Here is a 19,574-nt window from a genome sequence, read left to right on the forward strand (position 1 = left end):
AGCTATCTTCAGACACTCCAGAAGAGGGAGTCAGATCTTGTTACGGATGGTTATGAGCCACCATGTGGTTGCTGGGATTTGAACTCCGGACCTTCAGAAGAGCAGTCGGGTGCTCTTACCCACTGAGCCATCTCACCAGCCCAAATCTACCCTTTCAAGTGAGTCTAGAACATCAGAAGGCTCTGAAACTGATGCGGCTACAAATGCAGCTTTAATACAGAATCCTGGTGTTCCTGCAAAAACAGTGGAGTTCGAAGTCTCTGTGCCAATGAGAAAATTGCACAGGAGGGCTTAGCCAGTCACAGGAGCGGTGCAGCATCAGTGTGTGGATCTTTAATAAAGTTCTCTTTGTTCCTTCGGATCACTAGTTTCTTTCTAAGGCCCCAGGCTCTGAAAGAAGAGTCAATTATGAGAAATCAATTTCCATGAGACTGGAGCTGCCCATCATGAACTACAATTTCTTGGGCTCAATAAATCATAAGACTGTGTGTAAAGCAAGTGTCCGGAGTGCATTGGTTATATTTAAAATTATTTAGACTCTTTCAATACCTGCTTTTGCTGCATTGCTTTCTTTCCTTTAATCCATCCATGTTTGCATCCTTATGGGAAGTTCTCTAATCAGTTAAAGAGAAGGAGGGGGAAGCAGAGACACAGGAGGAAGAAGGAAGGGCGCTTGAGAACAACGCTGAGTCCAGGGGTTTCCAACCTTGACGTTGCAGTATGACTTTGTTGTTTCCAAATGAACCAAACCACACTCAAAGTTTCTCTGGAACTTATACAGCTCACAAGCTGCAGATTGCAGCTGTCTGGTGTAGTTCAAGCTCAGAATGATATTTTTGACTAAATACAGTAGAATTGGACTATCAGTGTAACAAATCTACTCACAAGTCTGGTAGAAAGACACAAAGTAAAGGTCCAAAGAAGCAAAACCTGAAGCATGCTTGATTGGGCACCTGAGTGATCTATTGCCAGATGTGCTATTCCCACTCTGTTGGTGGCCAGGGAACAGCTGTACGGTCCAGAGATTTAGAAAGTTAATAACTGAAACACAAGGTAGAAGGATCTAAGGAAAGCTGAGTGAAAAATCCACTTAAAATGTGAGCTAAATGTGGACAAAAAAGAATGAAAACAGTTTATCCTTAGATTCTAAGTTAGAAACACATTCTGGTACATCTGAACAAGAAAGAAATTAACTTGACCAATTCACAGAATAGAAAGATAAGAATATCTTTTAAATTAACTTGAAGTTGAAAACCAAAATCCAGCAAAAGAAAGAGAGATTAAATACTCTGAGTGAAATCTATTTCTTTCAGGACTCCAGTAATATAATTTTTCTCACTAATAAAATAAAAGGGATAATCATTGTAATCTCCATACATAAAGAACTTGAAATAATGTTGGATTCAACTTTCAATTTAAAAATGTTATCAAACTGTTAAGATAAGAAATGTTATCAACTTTGTTATAAAAGGTACTTATAAAAAAAGCTGCTGGCGCTTCCTTGTAACACCCAGATGCACACATGGAGATATTGCCCACCACTTCTGCTCAACATTGTCTTTATTGCTTTATCCAGCAACGTAACTCTAAAAGTAAACAATTATAGACTGAATCAGAACAAAACTGACATTCTTTTATTAATAATAGAGAACTCCAAAAAGGAACATTTGGAAACACAAAAGAACACTGTCAATTTCATAAGGGGGATCCTGGGTTTAAAAATTCAGAGTATTTTCAATCTAAAGAGTTATAGAAATAAAATGATTCTAGATGCACACTTGGTCCAAGGAGAAACACTTGCTCTTGTCATAGTGTCTTGTCCCATACACATAGCTACATGAATGCCCATATATGTTCATATATGGGAATCACCCTGCTGGACATTATAAATAAGACTGCTATGAATACAGTGGAGTGTGTGTCCTTATTATGTGTCAGAGCATCTTTGGGTATACGCCAAAGAGTGGTATAGCTGGGTCCGCAGGTAGTAAGTACTATGTCCAATTTTCTGAGGAACCCCCAGACTGTTTTCCAGAGTAATCGTACTGGCTTGCAATACCACCAGCAAAGGAGAAGTGTTTCTCTTTCTCCACATCCTCACCAGCATTTGCTATAACCTGAGGTTTTGACCTTAGCCAATCTGACTACTGTGAGGTGGAATCTCAGGGTTGCTTGGATTTGCATTTCCCTGATGACTAAGGATGTTGAACATTTTTTTTAGGTGCTTCTCAGTCACTCAGCATTCCTCAGTTGAGAATTCTTTTTTTTTTTTTTTTTTTTTTTTTTTTAGCTCTATACCCCATTTTTTTTTAAATAGGGTTATTTGGTTTTCTGGAATCCAACTTCTTGAGTTCTTTGTATATATTAGTTATTAGCCCTTTATTGGATGTAGGACTGGTAAAGATCTTTTCCTAATCTGTTGGTTGCCATTTTGACCTATAAACACTGTTCATTGCCTTACAGAAGCTTTGCAATTTTATGAGTTCCCATTTCTTGCTTCTTGATTTTAGAGCACATGCCATTGGTGTTCTGTTCAGGAAATTTTCCCTTGAGCCCATGTATTTGAGGTTCTTTCCCACTTTTTCTTCTATTACTTTCATTGTATCTGGTTTCATGTGGAGGTCCTTGATCCACTTGGACTTGAACTTTGTACAAGGAGATAAGAATGGAATGATTTGCATTCTTCTATAAGCTGACCTCTGGTTGAACCAGCACCAATTGTTGAAAATGCAGTCTGTTTTCCACTGAATGGTCTTAGCTCCTTTGTCAAAGATCAAGTGACCATAGGTATCTGGGTTCATTTCTGGGTCTTCAATTCTATTCCATTGATCTACCCGCCTGTCTCTGTACCAATACCAGGTAGTTTTATATCACTATTGTTCTGTACTACAGCTTGAGGTCAGGGATGGTGAATTCCCCTGAAGTTCTTTTATTGTTGAGAATAGTTTTTGCTACCCTAGGTTTTTTTGTTAGTCCAGATGAATTTGAGAATTGCTCTTTCTATCTCTGTGAACAATTGAATGGGAATTTTAATGGGAGATGCATTAAATCTGTAGATTGTTTTCAGCAAGATGGCCATTTTTGCTATATTAATCCTATCAATCCATGAGCAAAGGAGATCTTTCCATCTTCTGAGATCTTCTTCAATTTCTTTCTTCAGACAATTAAAGTTGTTGTACAGATCTTTAACTTGTTTGCTTAGAGTCGCACCAAGGTATTTTGTATTATTTGTGACTATTGTGAAGGGTGTCATTTCCCTAATTTCTTCCCCAGCCCATTTATCCTTTGAATAGAAGAAGGCCACTGATTTGTTTGAGTTAATTTTATATCCAGACACATTGCTGAAATTGTTTATCAGGTTTAGGAGTTCTCTGGTAGAATTTTTGGGGTCACTTAAGTATACTATCATATCATCTGCAAATAGTGATATTTTGACTTCTTTCTAATTTGCATCCCTTTGACCTCCTTTTGTTGTCTAATTGCTCTGGCTATGTCTTCATGTACTATTTTGAATAGATAGGGAGAAAGTGGACAGCCTTGTTTAGTCCCTGAATTTAGTGGGATTGCTTCAAGTTTCTCTTCATTTAGTTTGATGTTGGCTACTGGTTTGCTGTACATACATTGCTTTTACTGTGTTTAGGAATGGGCCTTGAATTCCTGATCTTTCCAAGACTTTCATCATGAAGGGGTATTTAATTTTGTCAAATGCTTTCTCAGCATCCAATGAGATGATTGCGTGGATTTTTTCCCTCTATGAGTTTGTTTATATAGTGGATTACATTGATGGATTTCCATATATTGAATCATCCCTGCATTCCTGGGATGAAGCCTACTTGATCATGATGAATGACCATTTTGATCTGTTCTTGGATTCGGTTTGTGAGAATTTTTTGGAGTATTTTTGCATCAATATTCATAAGGGAAATTGGTCTGAAGTTCTCTTTCTTTGTTAGGTCTTTGTGTAGTTTAGGTATTAGAGTAATTGTGGCTTCATAGAATGAATTGGGTAGTGTTCCTTCTGTTCCTATTTTGTGAAATAGTTTGAAGAGTATTGGTATTAGGTCTTCTTTGAAGGTCTGATAGTACTCTGCACTAAAGCCACCTGGTCCTGGGCTCTTTATTGTTGTTGTTGGGAGACCTGTGAAATCTTCACTTTTCTCACTTTTGAAGCTTAAAAAGGGTGGAAAGTTTGAGGTTGCTTTAAATGAAAAGAAAAAATTGTTCAAGTTTCTGTAGGCTACAATTTTTATATATGTGTTTAACTAACATTCACCACTCCCCAAGAGCTAAGTTAGATACTTTCCAGGAAAGTTAAGGGAAAATCCAACAAGACAAATGAGATGCAATAAAGAGATGTGTGAAATGGTCCCTAAGAGAAACAGAAATCCAGAGAAGATCCACAGCAGTCAAGTGCATTTGCTTGAAGACTCAAAACATGCATTTCCCCTATCAATGGCTGCTAGATAGACAGAAATGTAGAAAATCGTGTGGCATGCCCATCTGTCTTTCAGACACAAGAAAACATTCTGCTGACTTCCAAAGATGCTGCCAACAAAAGACTCTCACAGAATCCCTTCCAGAATCATCCTCCCATAGAACTCAGCCATCACTCAAGGCCACCCTTGAAGGAAGCCTCCTCCTCTGTTGGTTAGAGTACAAAGTTCCATCTTTCACAATCACAGCTCTCAGGTCTCTCAGGTCTCTCAGTTCCAGATAGGTCAGAATGCTCAGATCACCTCAGAGCTCAATTTCTTCCCTCCCTGAGAACCTCTTCTTCATCCCCTACTGGCTGTTCTTGCAGAACCTCTCCATAATGACCTGCATGGAAATCTTCAAGATACCCTTTTCCAAAAACTCTGATCTAAATTCCAATAAAAAGTCAACTTTGTATGCATCAAGCAGGAGTGCAGGTGGACAAGCTGACCTAGTTAACACAGGAGGAAAGCAATACGCAGACAATGAAAAGTGTGGCTCAGGATACTGCAAGACCTCGAACGCCACCATAGTTTAGAATTCCACTCATCTTTCAGCATTTCAAGCTTTCAAATGCTGAGTGGCCCAGAGCTGTGAATTCATCCTCCTGGATAAGGAGGCAGAGCTAAAATTAATACAAATGCAGGCATGAAAATTCTCTGAGATTTGATGCTACTTAGAATCTAAACAAACTTTGTGTTTTATTCACAGTTGTTGGCACATGTTCAAATGACACATGCCTACTGCTGAGCTGTTCAGAAAGCAATGCCATAGGGAGGGAAACACAGTATGAGTTTTTTTTGTTTTTTTGTTTTGTTTTGTTTTGTTTTTTGATAGAGAATATCATGATGCATATTTCAAATTTGAATGGCCACTGTATCAAGTACAAGTGAAATAAATTGGAGCAAGGTGATATGATGGTACTGTCTGGATTCCAGGACTAACCTAATAACCACAAGAAAAAAAAGGAGTGATACTGACACACTGACATGTTAACACTTGGGTAGATTCTCGGTTGACCACGAGCATGTCCAAATGAGACCCCTGTGAAGATATTACACAAAGGGTTTCTGATGCCTTTCTGAAGCTGTCTCAGGTCCCATGTCCCTTTCTGCTTTTTGTACTTCATGTGAGGTAGTCCTACATAGAGTTGAGATACAGAATAAGGGGCTGTGAAGTTTTATGGCACCAAGCCACACATACCACCAATGACATTAATTTCTTTAAAGTGATGCTTTTAAAGAGAGTAGCACACTATTTTAAAATTCTCACTCATCCAATCCTCCTCACTGGCTAGCACTACATTCCTCACCTAATTGATATTCCCCTCCACTCTGCCTACTCCTGGACTCTCACACTTGTGGTTTGTCCTACTGGGCTGCTAAGTTAGAACTTTTCTCTATTCTCTTCCTAAACTCCTCATTAATGTTTAAATTGAAAATAAATTCAGAAATTGCATGCAAATGTGGTGCCTATGTGTGAGTCTATAGGGCTTCTAGGAGAACGAGAGGGAGGGACCTGGGAGGGAAAGTGGACAGGGCAGTGGGGGGGGGTGAGCAGCTGATCTGGTATTGGGTGGCAGGAAAGGACTGAAGCCCTGAGGGCCAGTAGAAAGAATGGAAATAGGCAACCTCAGGAAATAGGAGGTTGTGGGGACCCTCCAGAATGCACCAGAGATCTGGGAGATAAGAGACTCTCAGGAATCAAAGGGAGGGACCTTAGATGAAATATCTGACAGTAGTAAAAGGGAACGTATAGAGCTCACCTCCAGCAGGAAGACAGGACATCAAGTGATGGATGGGGTTACCATCCCACAGTCACAACTCTGACCCATAATTGTTCCTGTCTAAAAGAATTACAGAGATGGAAATGGAGAGGATCATGAGGAAAAGAATGTTCAGTGATAGGCCCAAATTTGGATCTAGCTTAAGGGGAAGTCCCAAGACCTAACACTATTACTGAGGCTATGGAGTGCTCACAAAAAGGAACCTGTCATGACTACCCTCTTTATTACCCAATAAGCAGCTGGAAGAGTCAGATGCAGAAATTTGCACTCAACCAATGGACAGAAGAAGCAGCTGACCTCTGTTGTTAAATTAGGGAAGGCTGAAAGAAGCTGAGGAGAATGGTGATCCAGTAAGAGGACCAGCAGTCTCAATCTGGACCCCCAAGATCTCTCAAACACTGGACCACCAAACAGACAGCATACACCAGCTGATATAAGGCCCCCAACACACATACAGTAGAGGACTTCCGTGTCTGTGTTCATTCAGAGATGATACACCTAACCATCAAGAGACCAGAGGCCCCAGCAAGTTTAGAAGTCGGGTGTGGTGGGGGATAGGGGCATCCATGTGGAGACAGGGGTGAGGAGGAAGTGTGGGATGTGGAGCAGTAGGAGGGTGGATGAAGGGGAACAGGGAATGGAATATGGAGTGTAAAATATAAAAAAATAAAATAAAAAAAGAAAGAAATACTTTCCAAAAATATCATAGAGGAAAATTTCTCTAACCTAGAGAAAGGGATGCCTATCAAGGTACAAGATGCATTCAGGACACCAAATAGACTGAATCAGAAAATAAAATCCTCTTTCCATAAAATAATCAAAACACTAGATATGAAGACCAAAGGAGAATGTTAAAAGTTGCAAGGGGAAAAGATCAAGTAAAATATCAAGACAGAGCTACTAGAATTGCACCTTAATTCTCGACAGAGACTTTTAAAGACAGAAGGACCTAGACAGATGTGTCATAGACTCTGAAGTCACTGACACCAACCAGACTACTATAGCCAGCAAAACTTTCAAACACCACAGATGGAGAAAATACGACATTTCACTATAAAAGCAAATTTAAGCAATATAGATCTACAAATTCAGCTTAATAGAAGGAAAACTCCAACCTAAGGAGGTTAACTACACCCAGGAAAACACAGAGCATAAATAATCTAAGAGAATCAAAATCAAAACAGAGGGAATAAATAATCTCACATCAGCAAAATTAAAAGAAGGGAAGCACACACACTCACACACACATTACACACACACGCACATACACACACACATGCACACACACACACACACACACACATGCACACACAACCAACCACCACCACCATCACCAGCAGCAGCAGCAGCAAAAGCAGAAGAGCAGCATCTGCTCCAACAGAAAAATAGCAGGAATCAATAGTTTCTAGTCATGGATATCTCGCAACAGCGACAGTCTCAATTTCCCAATAAAAAGGAAACAGACTAAAGAAATGAGTGTAAAAACAGGATCTGTCCTCTGCTGCATCCAAGAAACATATCTTAACATCAAGAATATTGTGACCTCAGACCCCTATCCATCCCTCTCTCCCATACTCTGCCTTTATGAGTATACTTCCCAACCAACCAACTCACTCCACCTCCTTGTCCTGGCATTCCCCTACACTAGGGCATCAATCCTCCACAGGACCAAGGGTCTCCCCTCCTATTGATGCCAAATAAGGCAATCATCTGCTACACGTGCAGCTGTAGCCATAGGTCCCCCCATGTGTACTCTCTAGTTGGTGGTTTAGTCCCTGTAAGCTTTGGTGGAACTGGTTGGTTGACATTATTCTTCCTATGGGGTTGCAAATCCCTTCAGCTCCTTCATTTCTTTCCCTGACTCCTCCATTGGGGTCTCTGCACTCAGTCTGATATCAAAGATTGGAATGGTGAAGAACAGGTTTACAGACAAAAATTAAATTTGATCATTATATGTTGTATATATGTTTTGAACTGTCACACTGAAGTACATTAATGTTTAAATACTCATAAAGTTAAGAGTTCTTTTGTTGACCAATATTTTATTGTTTAAAGTAGCATAGAAAGGCTTCATTATGGTATGTAGTTTCTTGTTGATGTTCCTGTCCCTAGCTTCTTCGCCTCCCTGATTTTCCTTATGCTTTGACTTCCCAGCCAAAAGCTCCCTTCCACTTAAAGGTCATATGTATCCTATTGCCCTTCCCCACTTCCTTAACACATTTTCTCTACTAATAGTCTTCTTTCTAATGTCATGGTTTATACTTACACACACACACACACACATGCACACACACGTGCACACACAGGTGCACACATGCTCATAAACTCACATACATACATGTATATACCTTGAAAGCCAGTACCCACATATGAAACTGTCACACTAAACTACATTAATATACCCATACACCCACAAGACTTGAAAGCCTCTACAGAGACACTGGACTATCCATGTTGATTGCAGCTCTATTCACAGCAGCAAGGTAATTAGGCATAGCAGATGAATGGACCATAAATATACAGTATACTTTGATTCAGCCACAAGTAAATGAAACATTGAAAATTGCAAGGAAATGGATAGATCTGATAATTTATGTGAAATAACCTAATCTCAAAAGAGTACTTTAAATTATAATATATTTAAACAAATTTGCAAACCCAAAATTCACCCAATGTTTATAAATATATACATATATATTATATTTATGATATATATGATATGTAATAATGCATATGGTAAAACATTATATATTAGCATATATATGTATTAGAACACATCACAATGTATAATGCATTATATTTAATGGAATAAAATTCCAAAAAGTCTGACTCTTTCCAGTAATTTGCACCCTGCTTGTTGTTTGTTTTTAGGTAATATCTAATCTATTGCAAGTTGGCATTGAGAGCAGTATTTGCTCAAGGACTACTTTGAGCTGATCCTCTTCATCTCCCTACTAAGCACTGGGATTACAGATGTCCACCACTATGCCCAGATTATAGGATTTGATTGATCAGACACAGAGTCTGTGCATTTGAGGCAAACACTCTACTAAATGAGCTGCATCATCAGGTTAGCTACATGTTTTTTTTAGATTATCCACTTTGTAATTGGGAATTTGCCATCTGATCACAGAGTTTCAATATAAGAATTGTATGTGTGTGTGCTGTAGAGTAAGTCCTCTATCAAAAGCTTCTTACCGCAGTCAGCAGGAGGTGGACAATGCAAAAGGCCTTTCCCCATAATGTGCTGAGGAAGGGGATAGGGGATGGCGCAGCCCTAGGTGAGCTGTGAAACAGAAAAATGACTCTGCTCCCTGTGCATACCCCAGGCTCAAGTCACGTCTTCTGTGACAGACACATGAGACTGTGCAAGTCAGCATTGACTCTGTGGCTTGACTACTTGTGTTTTCAACCACACCACCACTCAAAAGAAAGAAAGCTGAAGATTCAACCTAAGCCTTTTTCTTATCCCCATCACACTTAGGCATTTGAGTACTTGATTTCTAAAAGGTATTTCAGCAGTATTTTAATTATACACTTTCTTTAGTCATTCCCTTTCCTTATTATTTATTGCATAAATAGTCCTATAAATAGTGATCATAGTCTAAACTAAATGCATCTGATTTGTTTCATAAAAACTGAGATGAATTGTTTTCTAAATGCTTGTTTCTTTACATTTTTATTTTAATATTTTTATTTTGAAACAATTCCCATTTATAGAAAAATATGATGAATAGAAAAGATTGTCTATGTCCTTCACCTCAATACTTCCCTAGCACACTCCTCCATGGCAGGGCTACTGCATCTAGAGTCATATTCCATATTTAGTCTTCATGTATTTCAGTCTGAAGCCTTGACATTTTTCAAGACTCTAAGAAAGTCACATTATAAACTGTGCCCCACTAGGTTTAATAGTTATCTTTGAATTCTCTTATTAGTTATACACAGTTGAAATTAGTGCAGAAGCAATATTGTGTGGACTCAGTCCTGTCCTCTAAGTGGCACAGGATGTTATACTTGGGTGAGACAAGTGAAAATCTCTCTCTCTCTCTCTCTCTCTCTCTCTCTCTCTCTCTCTCTCTCTCTCTCNTCTCTCTCTCTCTCTCTCTCTCTCTCTCTCTCTCTCTCTCTCTCTCCCTCTTTCTCTCTTTATCACCACCCAACAAATCTGTTGAAATGGTTATTAGTGTCAGTATGAGGTTATGTGCTTTTTTGATGTTTATTTATGTGTTTGTGTAAATACACTTCTGTGTGTGCAACAAGGCACATGTGGAGGTCTGTGGATAACCTATGGGAACTTGCTCTATCTCCAAGTGAGTCTAGGAAATCCAGCTTTGATAGACGGGATTGTCAACAGGTGACTTTACCCACTGAACTATCTCACTACCCTTGTGAGTTGATTCTATTCTAAGCTCTCCTGACATTTATTTTCCTAAAAATAAGGAATGATGTTAAGGGATGGACTATATGACTTCTCAATTAGCAGTTGCTTGATTCTCCCAGATTGCCTTGAGCAAAATGACTGCTAGTAACAGCCAGTAAGAGGATCATTATTTACTTAATCACTGCCATTTTTAATATTCCTTGTTTCCTTGGAAGAAACTACACAATGATCACAGCTGATGGTCTAGCACCCTGAATGTACAACCTCAGCTAGGGAAGTTTTGGGTCATTGCAAGCCTTGCTGAACTCTAGGAAACTTCAAATTTTTCTATCTTGGACAGACAGACTGCTGGTGCTGTTGCAATGTAGGCAAGGCTCTAATTGTGTGAATATAAACTTCCATCTGTGTGGGAGGTATGCTGTGCATAGTGCAAACACAACCCTTTATATCCATGCACAGTGTGGTTCACTTGGTTCTAATGACCTTCTCTAGCTATAGGAGCAGGGAACTCAGGCTTAGTATGTGGTCAGATACCTTCTGCACTGCCTCCCTCTGTGTTGCAATAAAAGTTTTCTTGCAAATGCCCTTCCCTTTCCCACTTTTCAAAGTATTAGGTGAACTGGTAGCACAAAAAACCCAACAGCAGAGACAGCAGAGGCATTGGAGTGGCAGAGGCACCAACTGTGGAATGATTGACTGACCGGCCTACAAAGGTGGCAAGACTGCCATTGTCTTCACAGTTAAAGGAGAGACAATATGTGCTGCTGCTAACAGCCTGTCTGCAGAAGAGACATATTCTGTGTCTAAGAGGATTCTGGCCTTTGACACGCTAAAGATGGAAGGAACTCATCCATACAACAGATATTTCCATCTCAAGAACCCAGGAATGTGCTATGTCTGAAGAGGTAAAGCTTCTTGCGCTCCTGTATGGTTTTCTATCTCTGCACACTGTCTTCATTCTCTTTAGTGATCGGCTAAGCAAAAGACATGATTCCCTTGTAAGTGTGGTTTAATTATTGCATAGAACCTTTTACATTTATATAGTGATGGCATTATGTGCTTAGAGAGAGAGATATAGGAAAGTACAGTACACCTTCCTAAAACATGGATTTGGACTTCATTTTTATTTTTCTATTAAAACATTTTATACACTATATTTTGATCATATGTCTTCCTCCCACAAACTTTCCTCCAATATATCCCCTACCTCCCTACATTTTGTGTTGGATTCTATTTTTTGTTTTGTTTTTATTTTGAGAGAGAGCCAGAACGTGGTATTGTATAGATCCTCTTTATATGTGATTGCTTCTAGTGTAAACCCAGCACTGGAGAAGCTCTGGATCCTTAGAGCTCCTTATGTTCTCAATAGGTCCCCAGCTTCCACCACTGAAAATTCATATTGCAGACTCTAAGTCTTGTTCTAAGTACTGATTCCCACTATCCACAGCAGTGTGGTCTGCGGGCTGAAATAGAAAAACAGGAAGCTAGCTCACTGACAGCTAATGAGAAGAAAAGTAAGCATTTTGAGACAGTGGACAGTGTTGGAGCAAGAGGGAAGGAGAAATAGAAAGGATAGAAAGCTGAGACTGACAACAAATAGAATGTTCTGGTGAGCCAAAGAAATGGCAGTCTTGGTCACTGGAAGAGTTCCATGGGCTCAGACACCACAGACACTGTAGCTGTAACACTTGTCACTGCCTAAGGCCAGACCTTGAAGAAATTCTTCCTCCTATCCATGGTTTTGATCTACAGAGTGAACAAGACCCCTGGCAGCTGGTTGGAAACACTGCTGGAGGAAACATTGCTAGGCTTCTATACTGGAAGATTACCTTCCCGTTTAAAATTGCTAAATATTTCCTGGGGAAATGCCTTGGGAATATGTCACATCTTATCTTCCATCCAACTTCGTCTCACCAGTTAAGCAGTGGTTGCTTTTTTCTTGTCTGGATTATAAAGTAGCAATTTTCCCAATCTCTTACTCCTTTGAATGTTACTGACGGGCATTCTAATGCCCTTTCCTCTTCCAAGAATCAAACACATTCTGTATTACATTAAGTCTTATTGGAATCAAATGTTGTATTTTATCCAGTATGATAAACTTTTAGCTTAATTCTATATTTTGAGTTTCGGTTGACTCTGGTTTACGAGCCTCCTCAAACTGGCTTCTCTGCCCTTGAGACAGCATCATCACCCTTTAATCATCAGGTGTAAGATGCTCTGAGTTCATTCATCGTATACAAACCTGAAGTCAGCCATTCCTTCAACGATGCTTAATTATTCTCGTAGGGAAAGAGATGTAGATACCACCATGCATGTACCAAGTATGCTCATGGCTACTCAGGTGTTGTTATTCCTAGCTTCTCACAGTAATCAGAGCAGAGATATAAATGTGGTACAAACACCTTAACATAAGTGAAACCTATACCTGTTACTGAAAGACATGAGATTACATGGAACCTGTAACTCAGTGCTAACATCCAAACTTTTCCCTGCTTTTGATCTGTGATCACTGTCTTCATTAGTGAGAAAACTGTCTTGCATGATTCTCTTTTTTTAAAAATTTGTGTATTTATGTATATTATTACTGTGATAGAAAAGAGCATTAGACAGAAGAGGGCATCAGATCTCATTATAGATGATTGATCTCATTGTAGATGACTGATCTCATTGTAGATTGTTTAGTTTGATGCTCTTTTTTTTTTTTTTTTTTTCTGTTTTGTTAGTAGGAGTGCTCATGATTAAGTCCAGACCTTGTGTATGAAAGTCAAGTGCTTTCTCACTAGCTGCATCCTCAGTACTATTTCATTCTGGAGTTATTTTATCTTCTTACAAACTATTTGAAAATAAAGGCAGGTGATGAGGTAGAGATGAAAATTAATGGGCATTCATCTAAAGCATGTCAGATACATTTTAAAAGATTATTTTGGTGTTAAATCAATAGAAATGTGTTAACTTTGACTCTAAGAAACTTGATTAAAATAAATGCCTTTTCTAATCTTTGACTTTAACTGTCCCAGGATTATAAAGACCAATATAAGTTTGGAAACAAAAAAATCCTTATAACTTCAAGAACTGGATAAAAATTTCTGACAAGAGTTACTCCAAAAATGTGTTGGCTTATCATTAACGTGGAGACTTTCTGAATAACAAGGTAGTATTTTTATTACCTCTTCCCAGAAAGCATTTTACTACAATTACAATTTTTACATTAATCTGTCAGAATAAGGTAGGCATGGAGCTTAGCTCTTGAGTCTAGCAAAGAGTGACTAGTATTCTTCCTTACCCTATTTACAGCATGCCAATCACACCTGTGTACCACCTTCATATTCAGGAACACCCCCTAATGAGAGCAAAGGATAAAGTCTTTTCAGCCTATAATACAAAGGAACAAAGGACAGCCATGAGCTAGGGAAGGATGGAAGCAGAGTGAAGCTTGAGCTTCCAGACGTATAGGCAGAAGAGATGAGCAAGTGCCACTGAAGTATAATGTGTCTAGATGTGTCTGGGGATGCCCCAGGTCTGTCCATGAGTCCAACTCACCCTGTATGCAGCAAATTAGCTCATACGAATTTAGGCTATGTGAGCCGTACAACACTGAGCCACAAACGTGATAAGAACATGACTCTATTCTACTTGGAGAGCATTAAACCACATTTGAAAGATATAGTGAGTTGGGCTGGCCACAGAGTCAGCATACACATACACTTAAAATTTTGAAAATATACCAGAGTCAACACTATTCTGTTTTGAAGTAGTTCAGGATGTCATACTATTGTGTGAGGGCAGAATCAATATACATGCTATCTTGAGGATCTTTCCAACTAGTAGTCCGTTAATAATTACTCTGTATAGTTAATGGAAATGAAAAAAATCTAAGAAATTACATACCTCTTTGTATGGAAAATGACAAATTTTGATGATCTACACCATATAATCTCTTGTCAAATGATTTCTACTAAAGACAAAGGGGTCACTTTAATTCTCTAAGCAGGTATTTGCCAGATAATTCAAGTGCTGAACTTTCTTAAGCTATTAACTTTCTGGCCTTGGAATTTGACACCACTCCTGTTTTCACAGCTCACATTTTTAAATATGTTATAAAACGACTCCACTTTGGTGGAACAGGAATCATTTTATACCTGCCACTTAAGAACTTAGATGTAAATTTTAAAGTGGTCAAAGTCACACTTCTGGTATCATAACTCTGTGAGACACTCCTATAAACCAAATGCCCAGGCTCGGCTCTGCTCGCCTGCCTGTAATAAGCCAAAGGGAAACTGAAACGATTACACGCTACATAAATCTCAGAGTTTGTGGAGTGCGAGTCATTTTCATCTTGTGTGTGTTTGTACTCTTCTGAAATGCCATCACCCAGGACTCTTATGCAATGATTTTTAGGCGTGGCTTTGTAATCCTTCAAACTATTTTTTATTTGTATTTAAAGGTATGTTCCTAGATCATCTGAAATCAAAGTCAGTTTCAGTTTATTTTGACTGTGGTGGACAAAGCAATTTTTAAGCATCACTAATGACACAGTATTAGTGATAAAGCCCATAACTAAGAGATAAACTATGAACTTACATTTTATGAAATTTTTTAAGGTTAAGCCTGGCATAGCGATACATGCCTTTAACTTTCCAGCATTTGGGAAGCAGAGGCAGGGGGATCTCTCCAAGCCTGACGTGGCATGCACAGCCATGGCTACATAGTCTTTTAAAAATATCACTAAGAATCCAGCTATTTTCAATCCTAGGGAGGAGGTTATCTTTCCTATTTGACATTCTTTAAAGTGTTTCACTAGTTTAAAGAATTGTGTGTGGGGGGGTCTCCAAATATTCCTCCCATACAAAGCACACAGTGGGACATACTCTCAATGCACATTTTAACCACTGAAGAAACCTGTATCTAACCCTTGGACCTCCATCCAACACAGTGGGGAGTGATAATCATGGCAGCTACCTATTTTAAATTCTACTTTCTTAAATGGAATTTTTAGCTTGAATTCTCATTTCTTAAAATATGGCCTAAGAACAGGCGCAATCTATTACAGTAATCTTTTCTTCCTCACCCTGGAGTGGGGGTGGGGATCTTCCACTGAGCTTCCAAGTCAGTTCTGAGAATCACTGAGTCACAGAAATTTTGTATCACCAATATCCATGTCATAGATGATACTTCTGGGTTGGTTTTGTTTCCTTGATTGATAGTTTGGGGTTTGTTGTCTTTGTGTCATGTATTTCTCTATAGCTCAAACCATTTTTTAATTCACCCTGTAGCTCAGACTGAACTGGAGACTGTGGGGATTATCCACAGCAGTTGAGGGCCACCACATCTGACTTCTGCATTGACTCTAACTTGAGGAGAAACATACTACAAATTGGCATGAGTTCCCAAATGGGTATAATTGGCCAATTCTACTCTCAGAGCCAAGCTCTATCGTGGTCACTTCTGCTTTTCTCCCTTCAGTTATGGAAAGTGCACATCAACCCTCAAAAATGAACTACTTATCACTCCAGTCCAAGCTAATGGGGATTATGTAATGTGCATGGAGTGAAATACAAAGCATAGAATTTTGTTGGTTTGGGTGAGGAGATCTAAAGCTTTCATGAAGCAATTTTCTTCGTCACTTAAAATTCCTCAGAGGGAAATTAGTTGCTGAGCATTAAAGGGGAGGAGACTGCTGATAAATATCAAACCAAGCTTAATTCCTAGTTATGGAGAAAGTTAATTCCATTATTGTCACTTGGAAAGAACGATGGGAATTTTAAAATAAGTTGAGTGAGAAGGGGATCTATTAAAAGCAATTCATTTATTTTTTCCTTGGCTAATTGTGCTTTATATTCCAGGAATTGAGCCAACAGATGCAGTCAAAATGCCTGCATTTTATTATTTTGATGCAATTCATATACCGTTCGATAGTGTGCGTCTACCGTTCCTGGTGTGAAGCTGTGTAATGTATAATCATTGTGCCGGGGATGAGAAAGGCTGTTGATGGCTCACATGCCTAGGGTAAGGACTTAGCAGAAGCAAAATTTTCTTTGCTAACATTTTAAAACAAACTAAAAATTAAGAGACCCCCCCCCAAGACCTGTGACACCTTTAACAGAATTTTCGTTGAAACAATTCTCCAACTTTTCCAAATTTTATCATTAAGACTGGGAAGAAATACTTGGAAAAGCTTAGTTATTGGGAACCTGTTCTTCCCAGGGCAAAAGACCCTTTTGTGCCCCATGCCCCCCATTCTGCTTTCAAGCAGAAGCATTAGTCGCCCCCCAACCCTCGAAGATATGCGTATCTCCGCTGCTCTAGTCTCCAAGATTTGTTTTCAGATCACTACTGCATCCTCTTCCTCTTCCTCTTCCTCTTCCTCTTCCTCTTCCTCTTCCTCTTCCTCCCTAGCTCTTCAGCCTAAGACATAGGAAGCTGCTTTTCAGGTACATGCTGGAAGTCATAGGATAGACTTCCTATAGGAAGACTGCAGAGTGAGGACCCCCAGGCGTTCCAGGTGAGCCTGGCCACTAGAGTACCTGGCACTCCACAACTCCTCAGCACGGGGCCAGCGCCCTGACAACCCGCTGACACTTACCACTTAGGTGGTGCCTGCTTTCTGCCCCTAGGTCAGATTTTCCCTCTTGCTTAGCTTTTTCCTTCACGGTGTTATTGTCATTAATTATTTGAAGGCGAAGGAAAACATCTCAAGACAGTGTCCTCAGAAAACAGGCATGTTTTCCTAAAACCCTTCTCTGCTCCTTTCCATCTCTGAGAACAGTGCGAAGGGTTCTAGTTTCAGCCATTGGACCAGCTTTAACATATCCCCCACCCACCCACCCCCGGCCGGGCAACCCCTCCAGCTTTTCAGATTCTACTACGATCCATATTCAAAAGAAGAAAATCTAATATACAAGATAGTGTGAATTCCGGTGTGTGTGTGTGTGTGTGTGTGTGTGTGTGTGTGTGTGTGTGTGTAGATGTACACCTGGATTACCTGTCTCACCCTAAGTCCTGCCATATGGCTACTAGATGCAAGACAGTCAGCCGGCTCCAATTGTCCGGTTAGGCTAAAGTTGGGCCCTTCAGAGCTTACCTGTCAGTGTCTAGGTAACTGGCCAAGTGCCAGCCGGGCCGCGTTCCAGAACACCTAGTGGGACAGTCCTCCCTCTCCCGCGCATTTGCTCAGCACCCTTCCTTCGCTTAAGGAAATGCTGATTTTTTTTTTTTTTTTTTTTTATTTTTTCTGTACCACCACCACCCCCAAAGAGAGCGGGACCATTCTCCACCAGGGCTCCTTACCTCAAACAGAGGACCGATCTTGTTTTTCTCCAGGTAAGCCTGGATTCGGGTTTGTTGACGAGATGCCATGAGAAAACAGATGGGTCAGCAGAGAGAAGACAATGCGCCTCGGCTGGGGACAGCCCTACTCTGCCCCAGGATGGACCCAGGGTAGGAGCTCGGAGCTTGAGCTTCCTGGCACAGCGATGGCTAGCAACTCCGTGAGCAGCGAGCCCGAAGGGAGCAGGGCTCAGGGAACCCGGGCGAGGCTCTGCCAACTCAGACAACTCCGAGGCAAGCAGAGAACTACATCGCATCCTGCAGCTCGCGCCCACCCGCTCTCCGCTTTCCGCAGCGCCGCCGCCGAGGCGAAATCGCGGGCACAGGCTGGTCTGTCCTCTGGGCGGCAGCAGCAGCAGGAGCCGGTGGCCAAAGGCGAGTATCTGTGCAGCGCCTCCGCGAGCCGAGCGGGGGACAGCGCGGGCCGCAGGGGCGACAGCGCTCTCGGAACCGCCCAGAGCGCGCCCCGGTGTGCGCCCAGCTCCTGGCTGCCAGGAACCAGCACCCAAGCTGCTCCCCGAGGCGGTGCTTGCTCCCTAGCGACAGAGCCGCTCAAAAAGCCAATGGTAAAGGTGCTTCTTTCAAAGTGCACATAAATCTGGTGCTTGTTGGCTACTCCTTGGCAGCTACAACCGCAGTTCCAAAGAGGATGGTCTTAACCATTCAGCTTGATCTTCTGGCCAAGCGCTCTGCCTTCACTAGCCTGGGATGAGAGAAAGCCAGAGATTAGAACTATGGGTGGGTTTTGCCGCGAAAACAAAGTTGCTTATGTTAAAAAGAAAAAGGAAAGGAACAGATATCTATCTTGGCCTTGAGCAAGTCAGCCACAACCAGCGCTGCTGCCTGAGAACAGATTGAAAATTCCAGAAGTACAGAAACCCAAAGACTGGAAGCAACCCTTAGGCATTTGGCAGGGAGATGAAACAAAAGCAAGCCAGCTCTCTCTGCTTCCAAGTCCGCTGTGCTGCCTACACCTTCAGTTCTGTCTGATACACCTCTGGCTAGGGCTCAGGGGCTCCGATCTCCCACCCAACAGTTATTCCTCTAGGTACTTCAGGAGCACATCAGTTTTACCCAATACCTTCTTATTATGCGACGACTTTTCAAGGTTAAGATCTGCAGTTATCACAAGGTTCTGTGTAGAGTTCTTTGCATTTAAACACACACACACACACACACACACACACACACACAATATAAAGCACTAAATCCCCAAAGATGAGTTGTCTGGTTCTAAACCATTGTGTATTGCCAAATCAGAATGTTTATACTAAAACCGATGGTAGTCTCTCCAATAATAGGCACCGGTTTCTTTAAAACCAACTGCGACAGTATAGATTTCTTCTTTTGCCGCACTGTGTTCAGGTTTTTGTGACCTGTGTCTGTCCAAGTTTTTCTCTCCAGTTTAAATTATCTAAGCAATGGGCAATAGTTAAGATGAGAATGGATTGTTCCAGAAAGTATTATAATAATTGCCTTTAATAATTCACATACACGAAATCTACTAGAGGAGCTAGGCTATTAGCCTCTATTGATAACTCAGAGCAGACATAATTTGGGGTAGAAGGATGTCAGAGCTGTTACTTTTACAAACAGCCTTATGAC

General features: G+C 40.6%; 1 protein-coding gene across 2 annotated transcripts in view; it reads right to left on the reverse strand.

Moving 5' to 3' along the window:
- The window catches only part of C22H8orf34 (chromosome 22 C8orf34 homolog), a 168,107-nt gene extending 149,718 nt beyond the window's left edge, over window positions 1-18,389 (reverse strand). For both annotated transcript variants that reach the window (XM_029533318.1, XM_029533319.1), the window contains exon 1: window positions 17,931-18,389. In XM_029533318.1, coding sequence (XP_029389178.1) covers window positions 17,931-17,999 — 69 coding nt within the window. In that variant the 5' untranslated portion in view covers window positions 18,000-18,389. The remainder of the gene's footprint in view (window positions 1-17,930) is intronic.
- Window positions 18,390-19,574: the final 1,185 nt, after the last annotated feature.

Source organism: Mus pahari, chromosome 22, assembly GCF_900095145.1.
Source record: "Mus pahari chromosome 22, PAHARI_EIJ_v1.1, whole genome shotgun sequence".
Classification (NCBI taxonomy): domain Eukaryota; kingdom Metazoa; phylum Chordata; class Mammalia; order Rodentia; family Muridae; genus Mus; species Mus pahari.